General features: G+C 51.3%; 1 protein-coding gene across 2 annotated transcripts in view; it reads left to right on the top strand.

The window, feature by feature from the left end:
- LOC115085822 (casein kinase II subunit alpha-like) overlaps positions 1-26,198 on the top strand; it is a 134,933-nt gene that overhangs the window by 54,522 nt on the left and 54,213 nt on the right. For both annotated transcript variants that reach the window (XM_029592290.1, XM_029592289.1), the window contains exons 5-7: positions 21,166-21,225; positions 21,500-21,583; positions 22,927-23,037. In XM_029592290.1, coding sequence (XP_029448150.1) covers positions 21,166-21,225; positions 21,500-21,583; positions 22,927-23,037 — 255 coding nt within the window. The remainder of the gene's footprint in view (positions 1-21,165; positions 21,226-21,499; positions 21,584-22,926; positions 23,038-26,198) is intronic.

The following is a 26,198-nucleotide window of genomic DNA, read 5'->3' as shown; positions in this document are numbered from 1 at the left end:
TGGAGATACGAGCTGCCAGCTCAAGTACGGCGCTTCTTGTTTGCGACTGCCTTGCGGTCCGGGGTTATATGGCTTCCACGCCTGCGCTGGTTTCCTGGGCGTTCGCTCATCTGCGGCTTTTTACCGTCGTCCTTACTATCTTGCTGGGCGCCGGTTTCCGAGGAGTTCCACTTACCGCTTCCACTAGGGGGGCTCGCGAGGTCCAGCCTGCTCTCGTGGCTGGATTCCAGTCATCTGTCCTCTTGAGTGTCTCTTCTGGTGCCAAATTGGACGGTGGTGACCGTGGATGCCAGCCTCTCCGCTCAGGGAGCGGTCTGCCTAGGGAGCTCGGTCCAAGGCCTATGGTCAGTGTCGCTAGCCCAGTGGTCTATCAACAGACTAGAGACCAGAGCGGTCCATTGGGCTCTGCAAGCCTTCCTACCGGTAGTGCGGGGAAAGGCGGTCCGAGTGTTGTCGGACAACGCGACCACCGTGACCTACATCAACCGCCAAGGCGGGACAAGGAGCCCACAGGTGGCGGAGGAGGCTCAGCGCTTAATGGTCTGTTCAGGACTCCATCTCAGCCACATAGCAGCCTCTCACGGTGCAGGAGTCGACAACGTTCAGGCGGATTTTTCTCAGCCGGCATCGCCTGGATCCCGGTGGTCGAAGCGTTGCCTCTCATTTGCGAGAATTGGGGAGTGCCCCACATGGATTTGATGGACACGTGGCACAACGCGAAGGCTCAGCGATGTTTCAGTCGAAGTCGAGATAAGGGGGCGGAAGGCGTCGATGCGTTGGCGCTTCCCGGGCCGACGGATGTTCTGCTGTACGTGGTTTCTCCCGTGGCCGATGATCGGCAAGATTCGGCGGCGCATAGAGTTGCACCCAGCCAACGTGCTCCCGGTGGCACAGGAGTTGCCGCGCCGGCCGTGGTTCGCAGACCTCGTCCAGCTCACAGTGGCGGCACCCCTTCAGCTCCAGGGGATGGCGGGTCTACTCCATTAGGGCCCCGTCTTTTTGGAGACTGCGGATCACTTCTGCCTCGCGGCATGGTTTTGAGAGGACTCGGCTGAAGAGAAAAGTTTACTCGGCTGCGGTGGTAGCCACGTTGCTACGTTCCAGGACACAGGCGACGTCCCTGGCTTATGTCCGTGTCTGGGTGGATTGGAGGAATGGTGCGTGCAGCGTGGGGTGGTCCCTACTGCGGCTTCTAGCGTTCCTCCAGGCAGGTCTTGCCAAAGGTAAGGTCTGGCTTGTAGTTCCCTACGGGTCCAAGTGGCGGCGATTGGTTGTTTGCGAGGTAAGGTCCGTGGTCCTTTCCTGACTCTTCACCCGGATATCTCCCGTTTCCTTCGGGGAGCTAAGCACCTTTGTCCTCCATTGCGTCTCCCCTGTCCAGCTTGGAACCTCCTTTCCGTTCTCTCCGCTTATGCGCGGCGCTGTTTGAACCCTTGAAACGCTTAACTATTCAGGTTCTCACGTCAAAGACGGTGTTCTTGGTGGCGATTACTTCGGCATGGCGTGCTTTGGAGTTACGGGCTTTGTCCTGTAGGGAACCCTTCTTGTATATTTCCGATTCCGGTGTTTATTTGCGGACGGTTCCTTCCTTCCTGCCGAAAGGGGTGTCGGTTTTTCCATGTTTTTCAATTGAGCTATCCGCTTTTGCGGTCTGGGAGCCCTCTGATCCAGTAGCGAGGGACTTACAGAAGCTTGACGTGCGAAGATCCCCCCTTCACTGTCTGGAGGTCAATTATCCATTTCGGGTCACGGCTCTTCTCTTTGTTTTGTTCTCTGGTTCAAAGAAAGGAGTTGCGGCGTCCCGCACGACGCTTGCCACTTGGCTCAAGGAGGCCATTGGTTCGGCGTACTTGGTGCGGGGGAAAATCACTTCCCGTGGGTCTTTGGGCTCCCTCGATTCGCTCTCCAGCTGCGTCTTGAGTGGCAGCGTCTCAGGTGTAGCCTCAGGAGATTTGCAGGGCGGCTACCTGGAAGTCGTTGCATACCTTTATCCGGCATTACTGGTTGGATGTCCGGGCTAACGATTCCAGGGGTTTTGGAGAGAGGGTACTCCGAGCGGGACTCTCTGCTTCCCACCCTCGATAACTTAGCTCTGGTACATCCCAGGTGTCCTGGACTGATCCTGGTACGTACAGGGAAAGGAAAATTAGTTTCTTACCTGATAATTTTCGTTCCTGTAGTACCAAGGATCAGTCCAGGATCCCGCCCGCAGGGCTTCGCTACAGTAACGGAGAGTCCGCTCATCATGTTTTCTTAGTTCTGCTGTTCGCTTGTTTAGCTCTCCCGGTTGGGGAGTCCGGTTCGAGTAGGAGTTTTTGGTGTTAGTTTAAAGTTAGAAGTGCTTTTTCTAGCCAGTTTTGTTACTTGGTTGCATGGCTACTTTGACATTACGTATGACTGAGGGGCTGTGACTGGCACAGGGGCTTATATATGGCTCCGCCCACAAGTTTTGCTCTGTCTCCACCTACTGGTGCGGAGTCACAACCCAGGTGTCCTGGACTGATCCTTGGTACTACAGGAACGAAAATTATCAGGTAAGAAACTAATTTTCCTTTATTGCTTGGACAAAGCCGGAAGACAAGATTCCATCTTCCGCCAATCTGTCCTGCGTAACTTATTTCCAATGTGACGTACCCACACCCTTCCACCTGCCTGGTGGGGTTCAGGATGCCCTCTACCAAATTCCACCCCAGTTGTTGTGCCTGTTGCACGTCGTTGGGTACATTTGGTGCATGTTCGGACATCCTCAGCTCGGTACTCACCCATATGTGAGGCCTACCATCCTGCTTGTCCTGTGAGAAAGCAAATGTTGCTTACCTGTAACAGGTGTTCTCACAGGACAGCAGGATGTTAGTCCTCATGAAACCCACCCGCCGCCCCGTGGTGTTGGGTTCGTAACATTTTCTTATTTTATTTTCAGCACTACCTGCAGCTTTTTAACAAGACTGAAGGGGGACCCCTGCTGGCTGCAGGGTTGGTGCCGTGCTGGGCATGCCCAGTAGGGGCCAATCAAAATTCTGGAAACTTTGATAGAAGTTTTCTGTGATTGGGCTCCATCCTGATGATGTCACCCATATGTGAGGACTAACATCCTGCTGTCCTGTGAGAACACCTGGTACAGGTAAGTAACATTTGCTATAGTGTCTCCCTTGAGATTGCACACAGCACCAGTGGCAGAGCTGGGATTACACCTGAGGTGCAGGGAGAGAGTGACTTGCTCTAGACTACACACAAGCACTAGTGACAGGGCTGGGATTACACCCGAATTACAGGGAGCTAGTGACTTGCTCTAGAGTACACAATGCACCAGTGACAGAGCTGGGATTACACCTGAGGTACAGGAAGATAGTGACTCACACCATATTACACACAGCACCAGTGACAGGGCTGGGATTAGACCCCAGGCACAGGGAGATAGTGACTTTCCCTAGGTTACACACAGCACCAGTGACAGAGCTGGGATTAGACCCCAGGCACAGGGAGATAGTGACTTGCATTAGGTTACAGAGAGCACCAGTGACAGAGCTGGGATTAGACCCCAGGCACAGGGAGATAGTGACTTGCCCTAGGGTACTCACAGCACCAGTGACAGGGCTGGGATTAGACCCCAGGCACAGGGAGATAGTGACTTGCCCTAGGTTACAGAGAGCACCAGTGACAGGGCTGGGATTAGATTTGAGGCTCAGGGAAATGGTGCCTCGCACTAGATCACCTATCACAAATGGCAGAGCTGGGAGTAGATGGAAGACACAGGTTCATGCAGTGCAGGTTGGGAACTGAGCTCCCCTTTTACTGCTAATGCATTCAGTTCTGTAACTGTTCACCTCTGCTCCTCCGTTGATGGCCCTGATAGCATTTGCCTGAGGCTCTGCGGTGGAGTTGCGCTGGCTTCAGTCCATGATCTATAGGTTTCTGGTGCCACCCACAGCTTGAGCACGGTGTTCAGCTCTGGTCACCCCATCTTAGAAACCAAAAAGAGAAATTGAAGGAACAGATTCCCTAGGAGTGAAGGCTAAACACATTTAGGGCTCTTCAGTCTGGAGCAGGGTTGGCTGAGAGGTATATAATAGAGGTCCATAAAATGTTTAGTAGTGTGAAATAAATAGGGAACAGTTATTTACCCTTTCAAATAAAACTAGGACTATTTATTCATTTTCACACAATTTTTATATTCTGCAAATAATAGATTTGTGCTAAGTGGATACCAATAGAGATATAAATCATCAATACATACAGATGACCTATCAATCAGCAGTTAAAAGCCTGTGTAAAAAGAAAAGATTTAACATCTTTCTACATAGTAACAAATTACTGACAGCAGAAAAAGACAAAATGCTCCGTCCAGTTTGCCCAGCAAGTTTCTTCTGCCGCACCGTTCAGGTTACCCCATGCCTTCTGTTAAGGGTAGTAACTGCCGCTCTGTGCAGGTTACCCCCATGTTTCTGTTAAGGGTAGTAACTGCCGCTCCCTGCAGGTTACCCCCATGTTTCTGTTAAGGGTAGTAACTGCCACTCCGTGCAGGTTACCCCCATGTTTCTGTTAAGGGCAGTAACTGCTGCTCCGTGCAGGTTACCCCCATGTTTCTGTTAAGGGCAGTAACTGCCACTCCGTGCAGGTTACCCCCATGCCTTCTGTTAAGGGTAGTAACTGCCGCTCCGTGCAGGTTACCCCCATGTTTCTGTTAAGGGTAGTAACTGCCGCTCCATGCAGGTTACCCCCATGTTTCTGCTAAGGGCAGTGACTGCCGCTCCGTGCAGGTTACCCCCATGCCTTCTGTTAAGGGTAGTAACTGCCACTCTGTGCAGGTTACCCCCATGTTTCTGTTAAGGGCAGTAACTGCCGCTCCTTTCAGGTTACCCCCATGTTTCTGTTAAGGGCAGTAACTGCCGCTCCGTGCAGGTTACCCCCATGTTTCTGTTCAGGGCAGTAACTGCCGCTCCGTGCAGCTTACCCCCATATTTCTGTTAAGGGCAGTAACTGCCGCTCCGTGCAGGTTACCCCCATGTTTCTGTTAAGGGTAGTAACTGCCGCTCCGTGCAGGTTACCCCCATGTTTCTGTTAAGGGCAGTAACTGCCACTCCGTGCAGGTTACCCCCATGCCTTCTGTTAAGGGTAGTAACTGCCGCTCCGTGCAGGTTACCCCCATGTTTCTGTTAAGGGCAGTAACTGCCACTCCGTGCAGGTTACCCCCCATGCCTTCTGTTAAGGGCAGTAACTGCCGCTCCGTGCAGGTTACCCCCCATGTTTCTGTTAAGGGCAGTAACTGCCACTCCGTGCAGGTTACCCCCATGCCTTCTGTTAAGGGTAGTAACTGCCGCTCCGTGCAGGTTACCCCCATGTTTCCGTTAAGGACAGTAACTGCCACTCCGTGCAGGTTACCCCCATGCCTTCTGTTAAGGGCAGTAACTGCCGCTCCGTGCAGGTTACCCCCATGTTTCTGTTAAGGGCAGTAACTGCCACTCCGTGCAGGTTACCACCATGCCTTCTGTTCAGGGTAGTAAATGCCGCTCCGTGCAGGTTACCCCCATGTTTCTGTTAAGGGTAGTAACTGCCGCTCTGTGCAGGTTACCCCCATGTTTCTGTTAAGGGTAGTAACTGCCACTCCGTGCAGGTTACCCCCCATGTTTCTGTTAAGGGCAGTAACTGCCACTCCGTGCAGGTTACCCCCATGCCTTCTGTTAAGGGTAGTAACTGCCGCTCTGTGCAGGTTACCCCCATGTTTCTGTTAAGGGTAGTAACTGCCGCTCCCTGCAGGTTACCCCCATGTTTCTGTTAAGGGTAGTAACTGCCACTCCGTGCAGGTTACCCCCATGTTTCTGTTAAGGGCAGTAACTGCTGCTCCGTACAGGTTACCCCCATGTTTCTGTTAAGGGCAGTAACTGCCACTCCGTGCAGGTTACCCCCATGCCTTCTGTTAAGGGTAGTAACTGCCGCTCCGTGCAGGTTACCCCCATGTTTCTGTTAAGGGTAGTAACTGCCGCTCCATGCAGGTTACCCCCATGTTTCTGCTAAGGGCAGTGACTGCCGCTCCGTGCAGGTTACCCCCATGCCTTCTGTTAAGGGTAGTAACTGCCACTCTGTGCAGGTTACCCCCATGTTTCTGTTAAGGGCAGTAACTGCCGCTCCTTTCAGGTTACCCCCATGTTTCTGTTAAGGGCAGTAACTGCCGCTCCGTGCAGGTTACCCCCATGTTTCTGTTAAGGGCAGTAACTGCCGCTCCGTGCAGCTTACCCCCATATTTCTGTTAAGGGCAGTAACTGCTGCTCCGTGCAGGTTACCCCCATGTTTCTGTTAAGGGTAGTAACTGCCGCTCCGTGCAGGTTACCCCCATGTTTCTGTTAAGGGCAGTAACTGCCACTCCGTGCAGGTTACCCCCATGCCTTCTGTTAAGGGTAGTAACTGCCGCTCCGTGCAGGTTACCCCCATGTTTCTGTTAAGGGCAGTAACTGCCACTCCGTGCAGGTTACCCCCATGCCTTCTGTTAAGGGCAGTAACTGCCGCTCCGTGCAGGTTACCCCCATGTTTCTGTTAAGGGCAGTAACTGCCACTCCGTGCAGGTTACCCCCATGCCTTCTGTTAAGGGTAGTAACTGCCGCTCCGTGCAGGTTACCCCCATGTTTCCGTTAAGGGCAGTAACTGCCACTCCGTGCAGGTTACCCCCATGCCTTCTGTTAAGGGCAGTAACTGCCGCTCCGTGCAGGTTACCCCCATGTTTCTGTTAAGGGCAGTAACTGCCACTCCGTGCAGGTTACCACCATGCCTTCTGTTCAGGGTAGTAAATGCCGCTCCGTGCAGGTTACCCCCATGTTTCTGTTAAGGGTAGTAACTGCCGCTCTGTGCAGGTTACCCCCATGTTTCTGTTAAGGGTAGTAACTGCCACTCCGTGCAGGTTACCCCCCATGTTTCTGTTAAGGGCAGTAACTGCCACTCCGTGCAGGTTACCCCCATGCCTTCTGTTAAGGGTAGTAACTGCCGCTCTGTGCAGGTTACCCCCATGTTTCTGTTAAGGGCAGTAACTGCCACTCCGTGCAGGTTACCCCCATGTTTCTGTTAAGGATAGTAACTGCCGCTCCATGCTGGTTACCCCTGTGTTTCTGTTAGGGCAGTAACTGCCTCTCCGTGCAGGTTACCCCCATGCCTTCTGTTAAGGGTAGTAACTGCCGCTCCATGCAGGTTATCCCCATGTTTCTGGTAAGGGTAGTAACTGCCGCTCCATGCAGGTTACCCCCATGCCTTCTGTTAAGGGTAGTAACTGCCGCTCAGTGCAGGTTATCCCCATGTTTCTGGTAAGGGTAGTAACTGCCGCTCCGTGCAGGTTACCCCCATGTTTCTGTTAAGGGTAGTAACTGCCGCTCCGTGCAGGTTACCCCCATGCCTTCTGTTAAGGGTAGTAACTGCCGCTCAGTGCAGGTTATCCCCATGTTTCTGTTAAGGGTAGTAACTGCCGCTCAGTGCAGGTTACCCCCATGTTTCTGTTAAGGGTAGCAACTGCCGCTCTGTGCAGGTTACCCCCATGCCTTCTGTTAAGGGTAGTAACTGCCGCTCCATGCAGGTTATCCCCATGTTTCTGGTAAGGGTAGTAACTGCCTTTCTGTGCAGGTTACCCCCATGCCTTCTGTTAAGGGTAGTAACTGCCGCTCAGTGCAGGTTATCCCAATGTTTCTGGTAAGGGTAGTAACTGCCGCTCCGTGCAGGTTACCCCCATGTTTCTGTTAAGGGTAGTAACTGCCGCTCCATGCTGGTTACCCCCATGTTTCTGTTAAGGGTAGTAACTGCCGCTCTGTGCAGGTTACCCCCATGTTTCTGTTAAGGGTAGTAACTGCCACTCCGTGCAGGTTACCCCCATGTTTCTGTTAAGGGCAGTAACTGCCACTCCTTGCAGGTTACCCCCATGCCTTCTGTTAAGGGTAGTAACTGCTGCTCTGTGCAGGTTACCTCCATGTTTCTGTTAAGGGCAGTAACTGCCACTCCGTGCAGGTTACCCCCATGTTTCTGGTAAGGGTAGTAACTGCCGCTCCGTGCAGGTTACCCCCATGTTTCTGGTAAGGGTAGTAACTGCCGCTCCGTGCAGGTTACCCCTGTGTTTCTGTTAAGGGCAGTAACTGCCTCTCCGTGCAGGTTACCCCCATGCCTTCTGTTAAGGGTAGTAACTGCTGCTCCATGCAGGTTACCCCCATGTTTCTGTTAAGGGTAGTAACTGCCACTCAGTGCAGGTTACCCCCATGTTTCTGTTAAGATCAGTAACTGCCGCTCTGTGCAGGTTACCCCCATGCCTTCTGTTAAGGGTAGTAACTGCCACTCAGTGCAGGTTATCCCCATGTTTCTGGTAAGGGCAGTAACTGCCGCTCCGTGCAGGTTACCCCTGTGTTTCTGTTAAGGGTAGTAACTGCCGCTCTGTGCAGGTTACCCCATGCCTTCTGTTAAGGGTAGTAACTGCCGCTCTGTGCAGGTTACCCCCATGCCTTCTGTTAAGGGTAGTAACTGCCGCTCCATGCAGGTTATCCCCATGTTTCTGGTAAGGGTAGTAACTGCCGCTCCGTGCAGGTTACCCCCATGCCTTCTGTTAAGGGTAGTAACTGCCGCTCCGTGCAGGTTACCCCCATGTTTCTGTTAAGGGTAGTAACTGCCGCTCCGTGCAGGTTACCCCTGTGTTTCTGTTAAGGGCAGTAACTGCCTCTCCGTGCAGGTTACCCCCATGCCTTCTGTTAAGGGTAGTAACTGCTGCTCCATGCAGGTTACCCCCATGTTTCTGTTAAGGGTAGTAACTGCCACTCAGTGCAGGTTACCCCCATGTTTCTGTTAAGATCAGTAACTGCCGCTCTGTGCAGGTTACCCCCATGCCTTCTCTTAAGGGTAGTAACTGCCACTCAGTACAGGTTATCCCCATGTTTCTGGTAAGGGCAGTAACTGCCGCTCCGTGCAGGTTACCCCTGTGTTTCTGTTAAGGGTAGTAACTGCCGCTCTGTGCAGGTTACCCCTGTGTTTCTGTTAAGGGTAGTAACTGCCGCTCTGTGCAGGTTACCCCCATGCCTTCTGTTAAGGGTAGTAACTGCCGCTCCATGCAGGTTATCCCCATGTTTCTGTTAAGGGTAGTAACTGCCGCTCCATGCAGGTTATCCCCATGTTTCTGGTAAGGGTAGTAACTGCCGCTCTGTGCAGGTTACCCCCATGCCTTCTGTTAAGGGTAGTAACTGCCGCTCAGTGCAGGTTATCCCAATGTTTCTGGTAAGGGTAGTAACTGCCGCTCCGTGCAGGTTACCCCCATGTTTCTGTTAAGGGTAGTAACTGCCGCTCTGTGCAGGTTACCCCCATGTTTCTGTTAAGGGTAGTAACTGCCACTCCGTGCAGGTTACCCCCATGTTTCTGTTAAGGGCAGTAACTGCCACTCCGTGCAGGTTACCCCCATGCCTTCTGTTAAGGGTAGTAACTGCTGCTCCGTGCAGGTTACCCCCATGTTTCTGTTAAGGGTAGTAACTGCTGCTCCATGCTGGTTACCCCCATGTTTCTGTTAAGGGTAGTAACTGCCGCTCCTTGCAGGTTACCCCCATGTTTCTGTTAAGGGTAGTAACTGCCGCTCTGTGCAGGTTACCCCCATGTTTCTGTTAAGGGTAGTAACTGCCACCCCATGCAGGTTACCCCTATGTTTCTGTTAAGGGTAGTAACTGCCACCCCATGCAGGTTACCCCCATGTTTCTGTTAAGGGTAGTAACTGCCCGCTCGTGCAGGTTACCCCCATGTTTCTGTTAAGGGTAGTAACTGCCGCTCCGTGCAGGTTACCCCCATGTTTCTGTTAAGGGTAGTAACTGCCGCTCCGTGCAGGTTACCCCCATGTTTCTGTTAAGGGCAGTAACTGCCGCTCCGTGCAGGTTACCCCCATGTTTCTGTTAAGGGCAGTAACTGCCGCTCCGTGCAGGTTACCCTCATGTTTCTGTTAAGGGTAGTAACTGCCGCTCCGTGCTGGTTACCCCCATGTTTCTGTTAAGGGTAGTAACTGCCGCTCTGTGCAGGTTACCCCATGTTTCTGTTAAGGGTAGTAACTGCCGCTCTGTGCAGGTTACCCCCATGTTTCTGTTAAGGGCAGTAACTGCCGCTCCGTGCAGGTTACCCCATGTTTCTGTTAAGGGTAGTAACTGCTGCTCCGTGCAGGTTACCCCATGTTTATAGTTAAGGGTAGTAACTGCCGCTCTGTGCAGGTTACCCCCATGTTTCTGTTAAGGGCAGTAACTGCCGCTCCGTGCAGGTTACCCCCATGTTTCTGTTAAGGGCAGTAACTGCTGCTCTGTGCAGGTTACCCTCATGTTTCTGTTAAGAGTAGTAACAGCTGCTCCGTGCAGATTGCTCCCAAGCCTTATATTAAGGTTAGTAATATTAACAATCAAAACCAAGTAACTGTGAAATCCATATCAAAATTACTGCTATGAACAAATTTTACAGCCTGAGCAGCCTTCTTGATAATTCAGACAGTGCTGCTTGAACGTGCTGTACTTTTGAATTTCGATGTAGAAGTAGTCCTGCACTTTTCTGACTATCAGTACCCCGACCGTAAAAGTCAGGAAACGGAGAGCGATACTGCACTTCCATGAAAATCATGTAAGCTGATTGGGTAAGGGCAGTAATCCACGTGCCATCTGTTAGGGGTAGTAACTGCTGCTCCATGCTGGTTACCCCCCATGCACATTTGTCTTCACTTCCAACTCTCGCCTTTGGGGATCTGCAGAGTTTATTGCATGCCTTTTGAATTCGTTTACTGTTTCATCTTCACCACCTCTTCCAGATGTTTCCCAATGTTGGTTCTGATTCATCCCCCCTAGAATTTGATTTCATGACCTCTAGTTATACTGCTTGTTTTCCAGTGGAAAAGGTTCATGGATCATGCATCATTAACAGGTCTGTATCATATCTCCCACTGCGCCTCCTCTCTTCCAGGGTGCACATATTCACATCCTTCAGCCTCTCCTCATAAGTCTTCCGATGCTGACCGCACACTATTTTGGTCGCCCTTCTCTGGACCTTCTCCATCCTGTCTCTGTCTTTTTTTTTTAAGTTCCTGTTCATAGCCAGATTAGTCCAATCAAGTGGGTTTTGCATCCCTACCAGCAGGTGGCGACAGAGAACAAAACTTTGAGGCCCTGCTACATAACCGAGAGCGCCACCTGCAGTCCCTCAGTATTTCTCTCTCCCGGGTAGATGGTAGAGGTGCAAACCTGCAGTCTGACTAGTCTTAATGTAAAATTAAAAAAAAAAAAAAACGGAGAAAGACTTTAGCTGGATTTCGGATTGGAGTTTTTGCTTCCTGAGGTGTTTGGTACCTTGGTGGACCCTCCCTCAGGTGAAGCTGGGCGATTTGGGGGGGGGGGTTGGTAACCCTTGCCTGTCTGTAGCCCACTGTTTCCGGAGGCCCTGATTGCCAGGGGACTGGCTCCCTCGTGTCCTCCGAGGCCTCCTCCTGTCTGCTGTTGTCCTTGAACAGGGAAGTATTCCTGTCTGGGTTTGTTAATTAATTCAAAAAAAATTTATTTTTATTTTATTTATTAAGGCTTTTATATACCGAATTTCTTGATACAAATCAAATCAATTCGGTTTACAATGAACTAAGTAGAATATACAATTAACCAATCAACAAGAGATACAGAGCATACAGTTACATTATAACAAGGAAGCCTTAACTTGGAGTAGGAAAATAAAGAAGGGGTGAACGGAGCAATAAATATATAAAATAGAATAAATACAATATACAGTGGAGAAGCCCGGAGTTTCAGTTTGAGGCAGGCCGGTGGCGGGGCGCTAGTGGCAGCAGGGGCTGTCGGGTGCGGGCAGTTGACCGGTAAGCCAGTTGTTATCTGCTTATGCTGAGGGATCCTGACAGCTAAGAGTGTTTTCCCGCTCACTGTTCTCGGCGGAGAGGCCGCGTGGCTTTGAGTCCTGCTGCGTGTGTGGGCTGACTTTTTTTTTTTTTTTACCACGTGTGCGGCCTGAATTTCGGCAGAGTGCACCAGCAGTGATTCCTCCCGGAGCAGGTTCCTTTGCAGCCGCCTGGGGGATGGCACCAAAACCACGCATGGCGGCACGCGGGGCTTGCGGCCTCTGGTCGCTGCGGCTCAGTTCCTGCTCCCTTTGCACTGGCTTTTTGTGTTGTGGGAGGGGGGAATGGAGGGCAGCAGCAGTGGTCCCGGGGGGGATAAAATTCAGCAGCCAGATTGGCAGAGGATCGCGGGCAGTGGCCTAAGGCCCCCTAGGGAGGCCAGTGATTCCCCCTCCCCCGCTTTCACCTGTGGTGCAGGTGGCTGTGCAGGACGTGGATGGAGGAGGGGAGTCGGAAGTTAGCTTGCTGATCGGAGTGCAGATGTTTCCAGAGGATTTTACCCCGGAGTTTGTCTTTCTTCTGCATAAGGCCTTTCTGGTGAGAAAGGGAGCAGGGGGGAAGCGTTCCAGTGAGCACATTTCTGGTCGCCCGGTCAAGATGCAGAAGGTGGGATCTTCTGGTAGATCTGGCGTTATTTTGAGGCGGCTAGGTCTTGAGCGCTCTGGGGTTCCCAGGGATTTGGAGGACTTCGATGACATGCAGGAGGATCCTGCAGATCTTTAACGAGTGATCCCGGATGTGGCTGCTGATCCAGACCCAAGTGCCGATCCTGAGGCTGTTGTGGTTGCGCAATTGGTTGGCTGACATGAGGTCCAAGTCTCAATCATGTAATCTACCCTTTAAAGGGAAGCTCTTTGATGGAGACATTGCGCATACTGATAGCAGCTGTCTGCAGAGGAGAGTTCCTGGCATCATTGGATCTGACAGAGGCCTACCTTCATATTACCATTCGAAGGGACCATCAGAAGTTTCTTCGGTTCATGTGCTGGGTCAGCATTTTCAGTTTTGGGTTCTTCCCTTCGGCATGGTCATGGCGTGTCCCGCATCTTTAGGAAGGTGATGGTGGTGGTGGCAGCATCCTTAAGACGAGAGGGGATTTTGGTTTACCCATATCTGGACGATTGGGTCATCTGGACAAAGACGGAGGAGGAGTGTGGTCACTCCATATAGCACGTGATGCTCCGATTGAGTTCTCTGGGTTGGGTGATAAACGCTGTGAAGAATCATCTGGTGCCAACCCAGTCGGAGTATCTGGGAGCTTGGTTCAATATCCAAGGCAATGACAGTGTCGAAGTTGCAAGTGCAGCGTCTGCTCTAGCTGCCAATACCAAAGGTCTGGGATTATCTACAGGTTCTGGGCTCTATGGCTTCCATGTTGGACTTTGTTCTGAAGGCTTTTGCTCATATGCGTCCTTTGCAGAAGGTGCTGCTATCCAGATGGAATCCGTTGTCAAAGGAGTATCATCAGCCTTTGCCTCTTTGGGGGGGAATCCTGATCCAGTCTCTCATGGTGGCTCATCCATCCCAACTTGGATAAGGGAGTGGATCTGGAGGCCCCTGATTGGGTGCTGGTGTGACCACCAATGCCAGTCTCAAGGGCTAGGTAGGGGCGGTGATTCAGGGGCAATCTGCACAAGGGCACTGGTCTGCAGCAGAGATGGCCTGGTCGATCAATCGCCTGGAGACGAGGGCAGTACATAGAGCTATGGAGGTTTTTCTCCCTTTGGTCAAGTGTTGCATGGTGAGAATCTTCTCAGACAATGCAATAACAGTGGCTTACATCAATCATCAGGAAGGTATGAAGAGTCCCGGTATGGCTCTGGAGTCTCAACAGTTGTTTGCTTGGGTGGAGCGTCATCTCGAAGGTGTAGTGGTGTCTCACGTAGCGGGCATGGTCAATGTGCAAGTGGAGCTTCTCAGCAGGCAGCAGCTAGATCCGGGGGAATGGGAGTTGTCCCTGGAGGCCTGGGATTGTCTATGTGCCAGGTGAGGAGTTCCTTAGTTGGACCTCATGGCAATGAGGGCCAATGCGAAGGTGGCGAGATTCTTCAGTTGCAGAGGGAAGACGGGCAGAAGGGTTGGATGCTCTAGTTTGCCTGTGGCCGACGGGGATACTCCTATATGTGTTTCCTCCTTGGCCACTTGTCAGTTGTGTATTGAGGCACATCCAGGGCAGGTGGTTCTGGTGCCCCGGAGTGGTTGCATTGGCTGTGGTTCTCGGATCTGGTAGGTATCGTGATAGACGGTCCTCTCAGGTTGGCTCACCTAAAACATGTTATGTGTTTTTGCTGTATTTAATATGTTTATTGTAAAGCCTATGGCTGAATCACTGTTTGCTGTAAACCGAGGTGATGTGCTTCACGTGCCGCGGTATATAAAAATCCATAAATAAATAAATAAGGGTTGCTTCGGCAAGGTCCCATATTTTCGGATCGGGAGGATCGCTTTTGTCTCGCTGCTTGACTTTTGAGAGGTAGAAGTTGTGTTTAAAGGGTTATTTGGAGACAGTCATTTCTACTTTGCTCTAGGCTTGACGTTCATCTATGTCTATGGCTTACGTCCGGGACTGGAAAGTGTTTGATGCTTGGTGCCTTCAGCAGTGACTGGATCCCCTTCCTGTAAGCGTTCTGCACATTTTGGACTTTTTTTCAGCAAGGGCTGTCAAAGGTTCTGGCTTACAATTTGTTCCGGGTTCAGGTTTCTGCCTTGGGTTGCCTTAAGTGCAGGCGGCAGGACAGGGCCTTAGCCTCCCATCCGGATGTTGTGCAATTTCTGAAAGGAGTCAAGCACTTACAGCCTTCGGTGAGGAAATTGTGTCTGGATTGGAACCTCAACCTGGTTCTGCATGTGCTCTGTGAGGCCCCTTTTGAGCCCCTTTAGAGGAGCTTCATTGAAGGATCTGACGTTAGTCTGTTTTTCTGGTAGCCATATGTTCGGCCAGGCACTTTATCTTGCAGGGATCTTTTTCTCCAGATTGAGACTGACAGGGTGACGTTGCGGATGGTGCTGTCCTTTTTAACAAAGGTGGTTTCCTCTTTTCATTTGAACCAAATAGAGCTCAGCCTTTCCAGATTGGTCTAGGGAGTCTCCACTGGAAAGGGAACTGCATCTTTTGGATGTGCGCAGGACCCTGTTGCGTTATCTTAAGGTTACCAAATCCTTTCGGCATTCGGATCACATCTTTGTGCTGTTCGGGGGTGTGAACAAAGGGGCTAAGGCCTCAAGAACCTCGATCTCTTGTTGGTGGAAAGAAGCCATTTCTTTCACTCATATTTGTAAGGGTTGTGAGCGCATTCTACAAGAGTGCATGCGGTCTCCTGGGCAGCGTGTCAATTGGTGTCTCCTCAGGAGATATGTAGGGGTGCGGCGTGGTCCTCGCTTCATACTTTCACCAAGCATTACCATTTGGATCTTCGGGTGCAGGAAGACGCAACCTTTGGTGAGAGTGTTCTGTGCGCGGGGGCTTTCGGGATCCTGCCCAGTTTACGGGTGTTTTGGTACATCCCACTTGCCTGGACTGATTGGAGTATGAATAGGAAAGGAAAATTGGTTCTTACCTGCTAATTTTAGTTCCAGTAATACCACAGATCAGTCCAAAAGACTGAATATCCTGGTTAATTGCAGACATTTATGCATTGTAAATAAGTTGATTTTGGTGTTGCGTTGTTCGTTTTTCTGGAAGCATGGAGGGCTCTAGGTCGGGGGTGGTTCCAGCCCTGAGTTCTCTGCTCGCCCTGAAAGTTAAGGTGATGGTCTCTACTCTTTAGCTTGGTTACAGGTCAATACTGAGGGACTGCAAGTGGCGCTCTCAGTTATGTAGCAGTGCCTCAAAGCTTTTGTTCTCTGCCTCCATCTGCTGGTAGGGATGCAAAACCCCACTTGTCTGGACTGATTTGTGGTATTACAGGAACGAAAATTAGCAGGTAAGAACCGTTTTTCCTATATGGGCTCCAGAACTGAACACAGTACTCCAGATGAGGCCTCACCAAGGACCTGTACAAGGGGATAATCACTTCCCTTTTCTTACTCGATATTCCTCTCTCTGTGCAGCCCAGCATTCTTTTGGCTTTCGCTATCACCTTATCACATTGCTTCGCCACTTTCAGATCGCCAGACGCTGTCACACCAAGGTCTCTTCCCCAATCCGTGCACATTAGTCTTTCATCCCCCATTACTTTCAGCTCTTTTGGATTATAGCATCCCAGATACATGAGACTGCACTTTTTGGCTTTGAATCCCAACTGCCAGACCACTCTTCATAAGAACATAACATAAGCCTTGCCATACTAGGTCAGACCAAGGGTCCATCAAGCCCAGCATCCTGTTTCCAGCAGTAGCCAAGCCAGGTCACAAGGTCCCAAGGTTTGATAAATTCCAAGCTGCTTATCCCAAGAATAAGCAGTGGATTTCTGCAACTCCACCTTAATAATGGTTAATGGACTCTTCCTCCAGAAACTTGTCCAAACCTTTATTAAACGCAGATTTACTAATATATTTCACTACATCCTCTGGCAACGAATTCCAGAGCTTAATTATGTGTTGAGTAAAAAAAATATTTTCTATTACTTTTAAATGTATTACCTAATAACTTAATTGTATGTCCCCTGGTTTTTGTACTTTTTGAAAGAGTAAAAAACTGATTAACGTGTACTTGTTCCACTCCTTATTTTATAGACCTCCATCATATCTCCCCTTAGCCGTCTCTTCTCCAAGCTGAAGAGTCCTAACCTCGTCAGCCTTTCCTCATAGGGGAATCGTTCCATCCCCTTTATCATCTTGGTTGCCTTTCTCTGTATCTTTTCTAATTCTGCTATATCTCTCTTGAGATGTGGTGACCAGAACTGAGCACAATACTCGAGCTTTCGTAAATCACTTTTAATTCTCTCTACTCCTTCAGGCATGTCCACTCTGTTGCAGATCTTAATATCAGGCACAAATAAACAAACTTTACCTTTTGTCCTTTCCGCAATGTCGCTCACAAAGATATTGAAGAGAACCGGTCCCAACCTTGTGGCACTCCACTTAACACCGCTCTCTCTTCACAGTAGGTTCCATTTACCATCACACACTGTCCCCTGTCACTCAACCAGATTGTAATCCACGTCAGCACCATGGCACCCACTCCCAAGCTTCTGATTACGAGTCTCCTAAGCGGGACCATAGCAAAAGCTTTGCTGAAATCCAACTGGATGACATTGAGCGCTCTTCCACGATCCAGTTTTTTAGTCACCCAATCAAAAAAATCTATCAGATTTGCCTGATAAGATCTTCCCCTGGTGAATCCATGCTGCCTCTGGTCCAGCAATTCTCCCGACTGTAGATAGTTCACTATTCTCTCTTTCCTTCAGCAGAGTCTCCATTACTTTTTCCACCTCCGAGGTGATGTAACCGGCCTGTAGTTTCCAGCCTCCTCTCTGTTCCCACTCTTGTGAAGCGGGACCACCACCGCTCTTCTCCAATCACTTGGCACCACTCCCGTTTCTAGGGATCTATTGAACAGGTCGCACAGAGGACCCGCCAGCACATCTCTGAGCTCCCTCAGTATCCTGGGATGAACCTCATCAGGCCCTGTGGCTTTGTCCACTTTCCAGGGATCTATTGAACAGGTCACACAGCGGAGCCGCCAGCACATCTCTGAGCTCCCTCAGTATCCTGGGATGAACCTCATCAGGCCCCATGGCTTTGTCCACTTTCCAGGGATCTATTGAACAGGTCACACAGCGGAGCCCCCAGCTCATCTCTGAGCTCCCTCAGTATCCTGGGATGAACCTCATCAGGCCCCATGGCTTTGTCCACTTTCCAGGGATCTATTGAACAGGTCACACAGCGGAGCCGCCAGCTCATCTCTGAGCTCCCTCAGTCCTGGGATGAACCTCATCAGGCCCCATGGCTTTGTCCACTTTCCAGGGATCTATTGAACAGGTCACACAGCGGAGCCACCAGCTCATCTCTGAGCTCCCTCAGTATCCTGGGATGAACCTCATCAGGCCCCATGGCTTTGTCCACTTTCCAGGGATCTATTGAACAGGTCACACAGCGGAGCCGCCAGCTCATCTCTGAGCTCCCTCAGTATCCTGGGATGGACCTCATCAGGCCCCATGGCTTTGTCCACTTTCCAGGGATCTATTGAACAGGTCACGCAGCGGAGCCGCCAGCTCATCTCTGAGCTCCCTCAGTATCCTGGGATGAACCTCATCAGGCCCCATGGCTTTGTCCACTTTCCAGGGATCTATTGAACAGGTCACACAGTGGAGCTGCCAGCTCATCTCTGAGCTCCCTCAGTATCCTGGGATGGACCTCATCAGGCCCCATGGCTTTGTCCACTTTCCAGGAATCTATTGAACAGGTCACACAGCGGAGCCGCCAGCTCATCTCTGAGCTCCCTCAGTATCCTGGGATGGACCTCATCAGGCCCCATGGCTTTGTCCACTTTCCAGGGATCTATTGAACAGGTCACACAGCGGAGCCGCCAGCTCATCTCTGAGCTCCCTCAGTATCCTGGGATGAACCTCATCAGGCCCCATGGCTTTGTCCACTTTCCAGGGATCTATTGAACAGGTCACACAGCGGAGTCGCCAGCTCATCTCTGAGCTCCCTCAGTATCCTGGGATGAACCTCATCAGGCCCCATGGCTTTGTCCACTTTCAGTTTCCCCAGCTCTTCCCATACATTTTCTACTGTAAATGGAGTTACATCTACTCCCCTCCCCTCCAGTTTCTTGTTAACTAGCGAGGGTCCTTCTCCTGGGTCCTCTTTAGTGAGCACAGAACTGAAGTATTTGTTTAATATTTCTGCCTTTTCTTCGTCTCTCTCCACACATTGATCCTTTCCACCTTTCAGTCTCACTATACCACTTTGGACCATTTTTTCTCTGTATCTGAAAAATGATTTATCACCTCTCTTTACCTCTTTGGCAATCCTTTCTTCCACCTGACTTTTTGCTTTCCTGATTTCTTTCTTCTTCTCCCTGAGCTTCACCAGATATTCATCCCTGTGCTCCTCTTTTTGGGATCCTTTATACGTTTTGAATGCTGTTCTTTCTGTCTGTATTTTTTTTTTCAATTTTTATTATATGTCAGTTTAAACACAAGATAACGTCTACCTGCAATGGAGACACAAAAAGAAACATATTACTAATTACATAGTAACATTCACAGAGAAGTATTTATTTATTTACTTTTTACTATGCCGATATTCAGGACAAGGGTCCTATCACACCGGTTTACAGCAAAAGAAGGGAAACTAGAGAAACATGAGAAAGTTACATATAACAGGGGCGATGAATTCAGGACAACTTAGTATGAAGATAACTTCATAAATCACTTTACTTCATAAATCATTGTATCAGGAAGGATACAGTGACTGGCAAATGGTGAGGGTGGGGTTAGAAAGGATAGTGGGATGGCAGATGGTGAGGGGTGGGGTTAGAAAGGATAGGGGGATGGCAGATGGTGAGGGGTGGGGTTAGAAAGGATAGGGGGATGGCAGATGGTGAGGGGTGGGGTTAGAAAGGATAGTGGGACTGGCAGGCGGCGAGGTGCGGGGTTAGAAAGGATAGTGGGAATGCCAGACGGCGAGGGGCGGGGTTAGAAAGGATAGGGGGATGGCAGATGGTGAGGGGCGGGGTTAGAAAGGATAGGGGGATGGCAGATGGTGAGGGGTGGGGTTAGAAAGGATAGGGGGATGGCAGATGGTGAGGGGTGGGGTTAGAAAGGATAGTGGGACTGGCAGGCGGCGAGGGGCGGGGTTAGAAAGGATAGTGGGAATGGCAGACGGCGAGGGGCGGGGTCAGGAAGGATAGGGGGATGGCAGATGGTGAGGGGGCGGGGTCAGGAAGGATAGGGGGATGGCAGATGGTGAGGGGTGGGGTTAGAAAGGATAGGGGGATGGCAGATGGTGAGGGGTGGGGTCAGGAAGGATAGGGGGAGTGGCAGGTGGCGAGGGGCGGGGTTAGAAAGGATAGTGGGAATGGCAGACGGCGAGGGGCGGGGTCAGGAAGGATAGGGGGATGGCAGATGGTGACGGGCGGGGTCAGGAAGGATAGAGGGGAAGTGGCAGATGGCGAGGGGTGGGGTGGGGTCAGGAAGGATAGGGGGAGTGGCAGATGGCGAGGGGTGGGGTCAGGAAGGATAGGGGGAGTGGCAGATGGTGAGGGGTGGGGTCAGGAAGGATAGGGGGAGTGGCAGATGGTGAGGGGTGGGGTCAGGAAGGATAGGGGGAGTGGCAGATGGTGAGGGGTGGGGTCAGGAAGGATAGGGGGAGTGGCAGATGGCGAGGGGTGGTGTCAGGAAGGATAGGGGGAGTGGTAGGTAAACACGCTCTTGTATGGCCGTGCCTACAACCTGTTGTGCTGCTGCATTCTGTAACAGTTACAGCACTTGCAAGTGACAATTCGGTGTTGCCATATAGAAAGAATGACCATAATCTATCGCCTACCACCCGAGTGTCCTGTCAGAGTCTGGATGGCATGGCAAGCTATGTGTTTGTTTCTGTCCTTCTCTTTTTGTGGTGTGTTTCTGTCAGTCTCTCTTTCACTTTTACCTTTTGTTATTCATGCTCACTCCCCTCTGTCTGTCTGTCTGTCTGTCTGTCTGTCTGTCTGTCTGTCTGTCTGGGATGGAGCGGGGGAGTGAGCATTGCTTCTGCTGTCTGTCTGGGATGGAGCGGGGGAGTGAGCATTGCTTCTGCTGTCTGTCTCGGATGGAGCGGGGGAGTGAGCATTGCTTCTGCTGTCTGTCTGGGATGGAGCGGGGGAGTGAGCATTGCTTCTGCTGTCTGGGATGGAGCGGGGGAGTGAGCATTGCCTCTGCTGTCTGTCTGGGATGGAGCGGGGGAGTGAGCATTGCTTCTGCTGTCTGTCTGGGATGGAGCGGGGGAGTGAGCATTGCTTCTGCTGTCTGTCTGGGATGGAGTTGGGGAGTGAGCATTGCTTCTGCTGTCTGGGTTGGTGTTGGGGGGAGTGAGCATTGCTTCTGCTGTCTGGGTTGGTGTTGGGGGGAGTGAGCATTGCTTCTGCTGTCTGGGTTGGTGTTGGGGGGAGTGAGCATTGCTTCTGCTGTCTGTCTGGGATGGAGCGGGGGAGTGAGCATTGCTTCTGCTGTCTGGGTTGGTGTTGGGGGGAGTGTGCATTGTTTCGGTTGTGACTGAGATGGAGATGGGGTAGTATGTATTGCTTTGGCGTTCTCTGGGTCGGTGTGGGGGTGTGTGCAACACTTCCACTTTCTTTCTGGGGTGGGGGGAAGTAATATTGTTGATTTGGATCAGAACATGGAAGTGAAACCCTTCTTACACTTTTCTTACAGCAATTGTACCAGACACTATCTGACTATGACATTCGATTCTACATGTACGAAATATTAAAGGTGAGCGTTCTCTTGGGGACCATTGAGAGGTGTGGAGGAGACCCAGGGATCATGGCTCTCCTCTTCCTTAAAGCATCTTCCCATTTTACTCACACCCTGTAACAATGGAATATTAAATCTCTGAACGTAACCTCTCCACTCTGCTACTTTTTCCTTCCCCTTTCTCCCGACATTTGACTCCTCCTGCCTCCCTTCCCTGCAGGTTTCTGATTACTGTCACATTATAGGGGGTTATGCACAGGCTAGTAACTTACTGTCATTCTCTTCCCTGTAGGCTCTTGATTACTGTCACAGTATGGGCATAATGCACAGAGATGTCAAGCCACACAACGTCATGATAGACCACGAGCACAGAAAGGTACCAGCTGATATTGGGTGTGATGGAATAGCTTTCCTGTATCTTCGAGACTGCTGCTGGAGTTAGGGGCCTTAAATGCTCAGGGATAGGAGAGGTTATGACAGCACTCTCAGTTAAAGGTGTGATGCAAACTACCGTTGTAGCCTTGGAAGGGTGCTGTGGTTGAAGGTGAGAGTCACTGCTGAAAGCGTGGTAAATGCCGTAGTTGGAAACTTGCATAGATTCCTTGGATTTGGAAATGCTGAAGTGTTGGTGAATGCTTGACTTGGAAGCTTAGGGACGTCGCTGGGGGGATTAAGAGGTGGAGGTGAATTCACTGCCAAAGTGTTCATGAATGCTTGTCTTGGAAGCTGATGATGTCGCTGGGGTGTTGAGAAGTGAAGGTGAGATTCACTGTTGAAGTCTTGGGAGGTTGATGGAAGATTGAGAAGTTGAGATGAACTTCACTGCTGATTGGGGAATGCTTGAGTTGGGGGCTTGGAAAAATTGCTAGGTGTTGGAAAATTATGTTGGCCTCGTGGTGCATTCTTCAACTGGGGGCTTGAGAATTTTGCTGGGAGGTTGGAAATGCTCAAAAGACTTGTGGTGAATGCTATGGACCACATTGACGATCCCGTAGAATTCAAGATATGTTATTGTCCAACTAGATGAAAATGGCTGAGCAATTCTCAAGTTGTGAGACTTGAGAGGACTGTGAAGTAAAACACTAGCTTTGAAATGGTTCTCTGCCTTTGCTTCTGTGAGCAAGTATTGGAGAGACTGTTATCTCATTGATTGATTTGATGCTGCAAAGGACGTTACTAGCTGCAGTAAGAAGCTCTCTCAAAGACTAATCTATTTCTTCCATGGGGACCCTGTCACTTGGGTGCATAATAAGACACCTTAGGTTTTTACCATGCACTGGGACGGCAGTCTAGAAGGATTTTTAATTAAATTGCCTTGAAATGAGCATGTTGCTATGGGAACCTTAGAAGGTAACCAAAATCTCACATATTAGCCCTCAGCAGGTTGCATGCTGAGGATCCTGAGCTGATTGATGGGATCTGTGCATGTGTGTGGGGGTAGAGGGCTCCTTTAGAAGAAAGAGAGGATTGATCTCAGATTATCTGTGTGTCCCTGACAGTGGATAGACGGCCCTGCTCGTGTCATTTCATGTACGCTTCCTCTGCGCCCTGGCTGCTGTCAGGGGCAGTAAGGTCCTAGTGCCAGAGAAGAAATGTGTGTAGGGGACGGCCTGTGTTAGAACTGTCAATAATATCGTCAGAAGTCAGTATGCACTCCTCCCTCACCGGGAGTGCGGCTGGCAGCTTCTCTCATCTCTTGACCCTTTATTCCCACTGCAGCTTCGTCTCATAGACTGGGGCCTGGCGGAGTTCTACCATCTGGGGCAGGAATACAATGTCAGAGTGGCGTCTAGATATTTCAAAGGACCTGAACTATTAGTAGATTACCAGGTAAGGAGCCTGCACACTCAGGTGAAGCGTATTCTCTCCTGTGCTAAGTCTGAGTGAGGAAAGGACTCCAGACTGATGGAAGCTCTGGATCCTAGGCCGGGGTCTGCACTTGTGTTAAGAAGGACTCCCTGCTGGGGTGTAGTGTCTGCTTCACATGGAGACTCGCCTGCCCCTGCACCGGTGTAGGATCTGTATCCCACAGGCAGGCCTAGATTTGTCTGGGGTGCCTAAGGCGGCAAAAATACAGCAGAATTGCTGCCATCCAGCTGTGCTGAATCTCACTGAGAGGATGGTGCAATATATCATGCACGACAAAAACAGGCGTCCAGCGCGCGGACATCCACATCTCTTGGGCGCCCGATGCAGTAATCAAAAGAGCTGCCACGCTAAAAGGGACGCGCTAGGAATAAATAGTGGGTCCCTGGCGCGTCCTTGGCATCGGACGCCATTTGTTTTCTTTTACACGTCAAGCCCTTTTATTTTTTCATGATGCTGCTCTCTGTGCTTCCTTCTACTTAGTATCGCATCGATATTAAGTGCGAAGAGCCACAGAAAAGCAGTATTTTTGGTTCCCTGTAAGTACCCGGATCAGTCCAGACAGTGGGTTGAGCCTCCTTTCCAGCAGGTGGAGACAGAGAAAAACTTGAAGGATATTCTATATGAGGACAGAGTCTGTCCTCTAACCCTTCAGTATTCGTCTGTCTCCAGCAGGTGCAGCATCTCCCCTTCGGTTCTCTGCTTTAGGCTGGTCAGCCTTTCCTTCTTCTTTCCTCATGGATCAAGCAAGTACTACTACTTCTTCCTATTAAAAGAGAATTTTCTTTTAGTGACTTTTTTCTTTTTCTTCTGTGTGGGAGACGGTTCCGTCTCCTGGCTCTTGCCGTACTCAGGGGGGCTTTGCCCCTTGTGCGCTGCATAGACTGAGTCCGTACCTGCTTCCAGGTGTGGGGACCGAGTCTGCCCAGGCCCCCCCTCCCCCCGGCTGCTGAGAGAGTTTAGAACCCGACTGCTGTGCTCAGTTAAAATAAATAAATAGATAAAATCTGTTTCAAAGTTTGAATATAAGTTACAGGTATTCCCCTACCTCTAACTTGTTTGCGGTAGTAGACCAGTATTTTTCTTTTTTTTTCTGGTCTCAGGAGGCCTTGAACCGGCAGCCAGACAGGCAGGAGTCCGCAGGTTTCCCTCCTGCTTCACTCCGGGCCTGCAGGCTGTCAATCAAACTTTTTTTTCAGCTTTTTTTTCTTCAGAAGCGGCTCTCCTATGCCGCGGCAGGCAACCTGCCTCTCTTGTGGGCAGCCCTCTTCGCGATTTTCGCGACAGGGCCTCTGCTCTGCTTGCCTGCCGGGTGGGGAAGGTCCCTCCTCGGCAGAACAAACAAATTTAGCCCGGGGATCGACTTCCTCTGGCATGGCCAGGCCGTTCCCGGGTCGGCAAAGCCCAGAAACGGCGGCCATCTTGGATTTTTCAGCGGCTCCGTTTTCGGAGCTGCCTGGGGCTGGGGGGCCGGATTTTTTTGACATGCCCCGCGGGTTCCCAGGAGGGGTCCCCCCTCCCCCCCCCCCTTCCGGGAAATCCAGGATCCATTTTTCAGCAGAATTCGTCCTCCTCATGCATAAATCATATCTAGCTAGTCTGCAGGAGGAGGACGAAAGCTCCCCACCTCCACGCCGTTGACTGTTGGCCCGGCTGCGGAGTCCCAGTGGTCGGTTCGGGTGCAAGTGGTCCCGGGGGTACCCCCCCCCCCGCCGCCGGATCCAGGGTTTCCGGACCCCGCCGCTCCCCTGGATCTGGAGGGTACCCTTCCTTTGGAGGGGGACGACCCCAGAGCCCTTCACTTGTTCCACAAGGAGGAGTTGGAGCCCCTCATCCCCTTTGTCCTCCAGGAATTGGGGTTGGAGGGGGCCCACTGCGGATAAATTGATGGCCTCCTTGCCCAAGGATATGAACCTGGTCCTGGGGGGTCTCAGGGCTCCGGCTACCGCATTTCCCTTCCATCCCATGCTCAAGCTCCTGATCCTACGGGAATGGGAGGCTCCCAAGGGGGTTCTCCGGGTGGGGCGTGCCATGGACAAACTCTATCCCCTCCCGGAGGAATGCTTGGAAATGCTAAAGAATCCCTCTGTGGACTCCTATGTTTCGGCGGTCACCAAGCATACCACGATCCCGGTGGAGGGATCGACGGCACTCAAGGATGGACAGGATCATAAGCTGGAAGCTCACTTGAAACGCATCTTCGAAATCTTGGCTCTCGGAGTCCGGGCGACTTGCTGCAGCAGTCTCATGCTGCAGGCTGGCCTCAGGTGAGTCCAACAATTACTCTGCACCGAGGACCTCCTGCCGGCAGAGGCGGGGAGCAGGCTGAGCATCTGGAAGCCGTAATCGCTTACGGGGCAGACTCTACGATCTGGTTCGTGTTCAGGCGAAGGCGATGGCTTCAGCGGTGTCTGCCCGGAGACTCCTCTGGCTATGCAATTGGTCGGCCGATCAGACCTCCAAAGCCCGGTTAGGCACTTTGCCTTTCAAAGGTAAGCAGCTCTTTGGTGAGGACCTTGAGAAGCTTATGGACTCCTTAGCGGACAACAAGGTCCATAAGCTCCTGGATGACCGTCCTAAACCATCCCGGTCCTACACACCCTATCGTCCTCGCTTCCGGTGTCAGCGTCGTTATACTCCACGCGGGCGGGGGTGGTTCCTCGAGGGGGTTATTCTTCCCGATCTCAGTCTTGGTCGCAGCCCTTTCGTGGGTGGCGGCCCTTTCGCGAGGGCCAGCCTGCGCGCTCCACCCCAAGCCTGCCACACAATGAAGTTCTGCCAACTCATTCCTCGATCCCCCCTCTAGGCAGCCGCCTCTCCCTGTTTCTCGAGGAATGGGTCAAATCATGTCTGATCAGTGGGTCCTCGACATTTTCAGAGACAGGTATGCCTTCGAAATTGTCCGTGACCTTCCGGATCTTTTTCTCTTTTCTCCATGCGGGCGGTCCAAGTGGGACGTGGTGGAACAAACTCTCACCAGACTCCTGGATCTGTGCGCGGTGGTCCCGGTCCTGGAGAGGGAGCTTGGCGCCGGCCAATATTCTATTTACTTCGTTGTTCCCAAGAAAGACGGGTCCTATCGCCCGATCCTGGACCTCAAGAGGGTCAATCAGGCCCTCAAAATT

Source organism: Rhinatrema bivittatum, chromosome 2 (genome assembly GCF_901001135.1).
Source record: "Rhinatrema bivittatum chromosome 2, aRhiBiv1.1, whole genome shotgun sequence".
In the NCBI taxonomy this organism is placed as follows: Eukaryota; Metazoa; Chordata; class Amphibia; order Gymnophiona; family Rhinatrematidae; genus Rhinatrema; species Rhinatrema bivittatum.
Note: the sequence above shows the minus strand (reverse complement) of the source record. Positions and strands in the feature narration are given on the sequence as shown.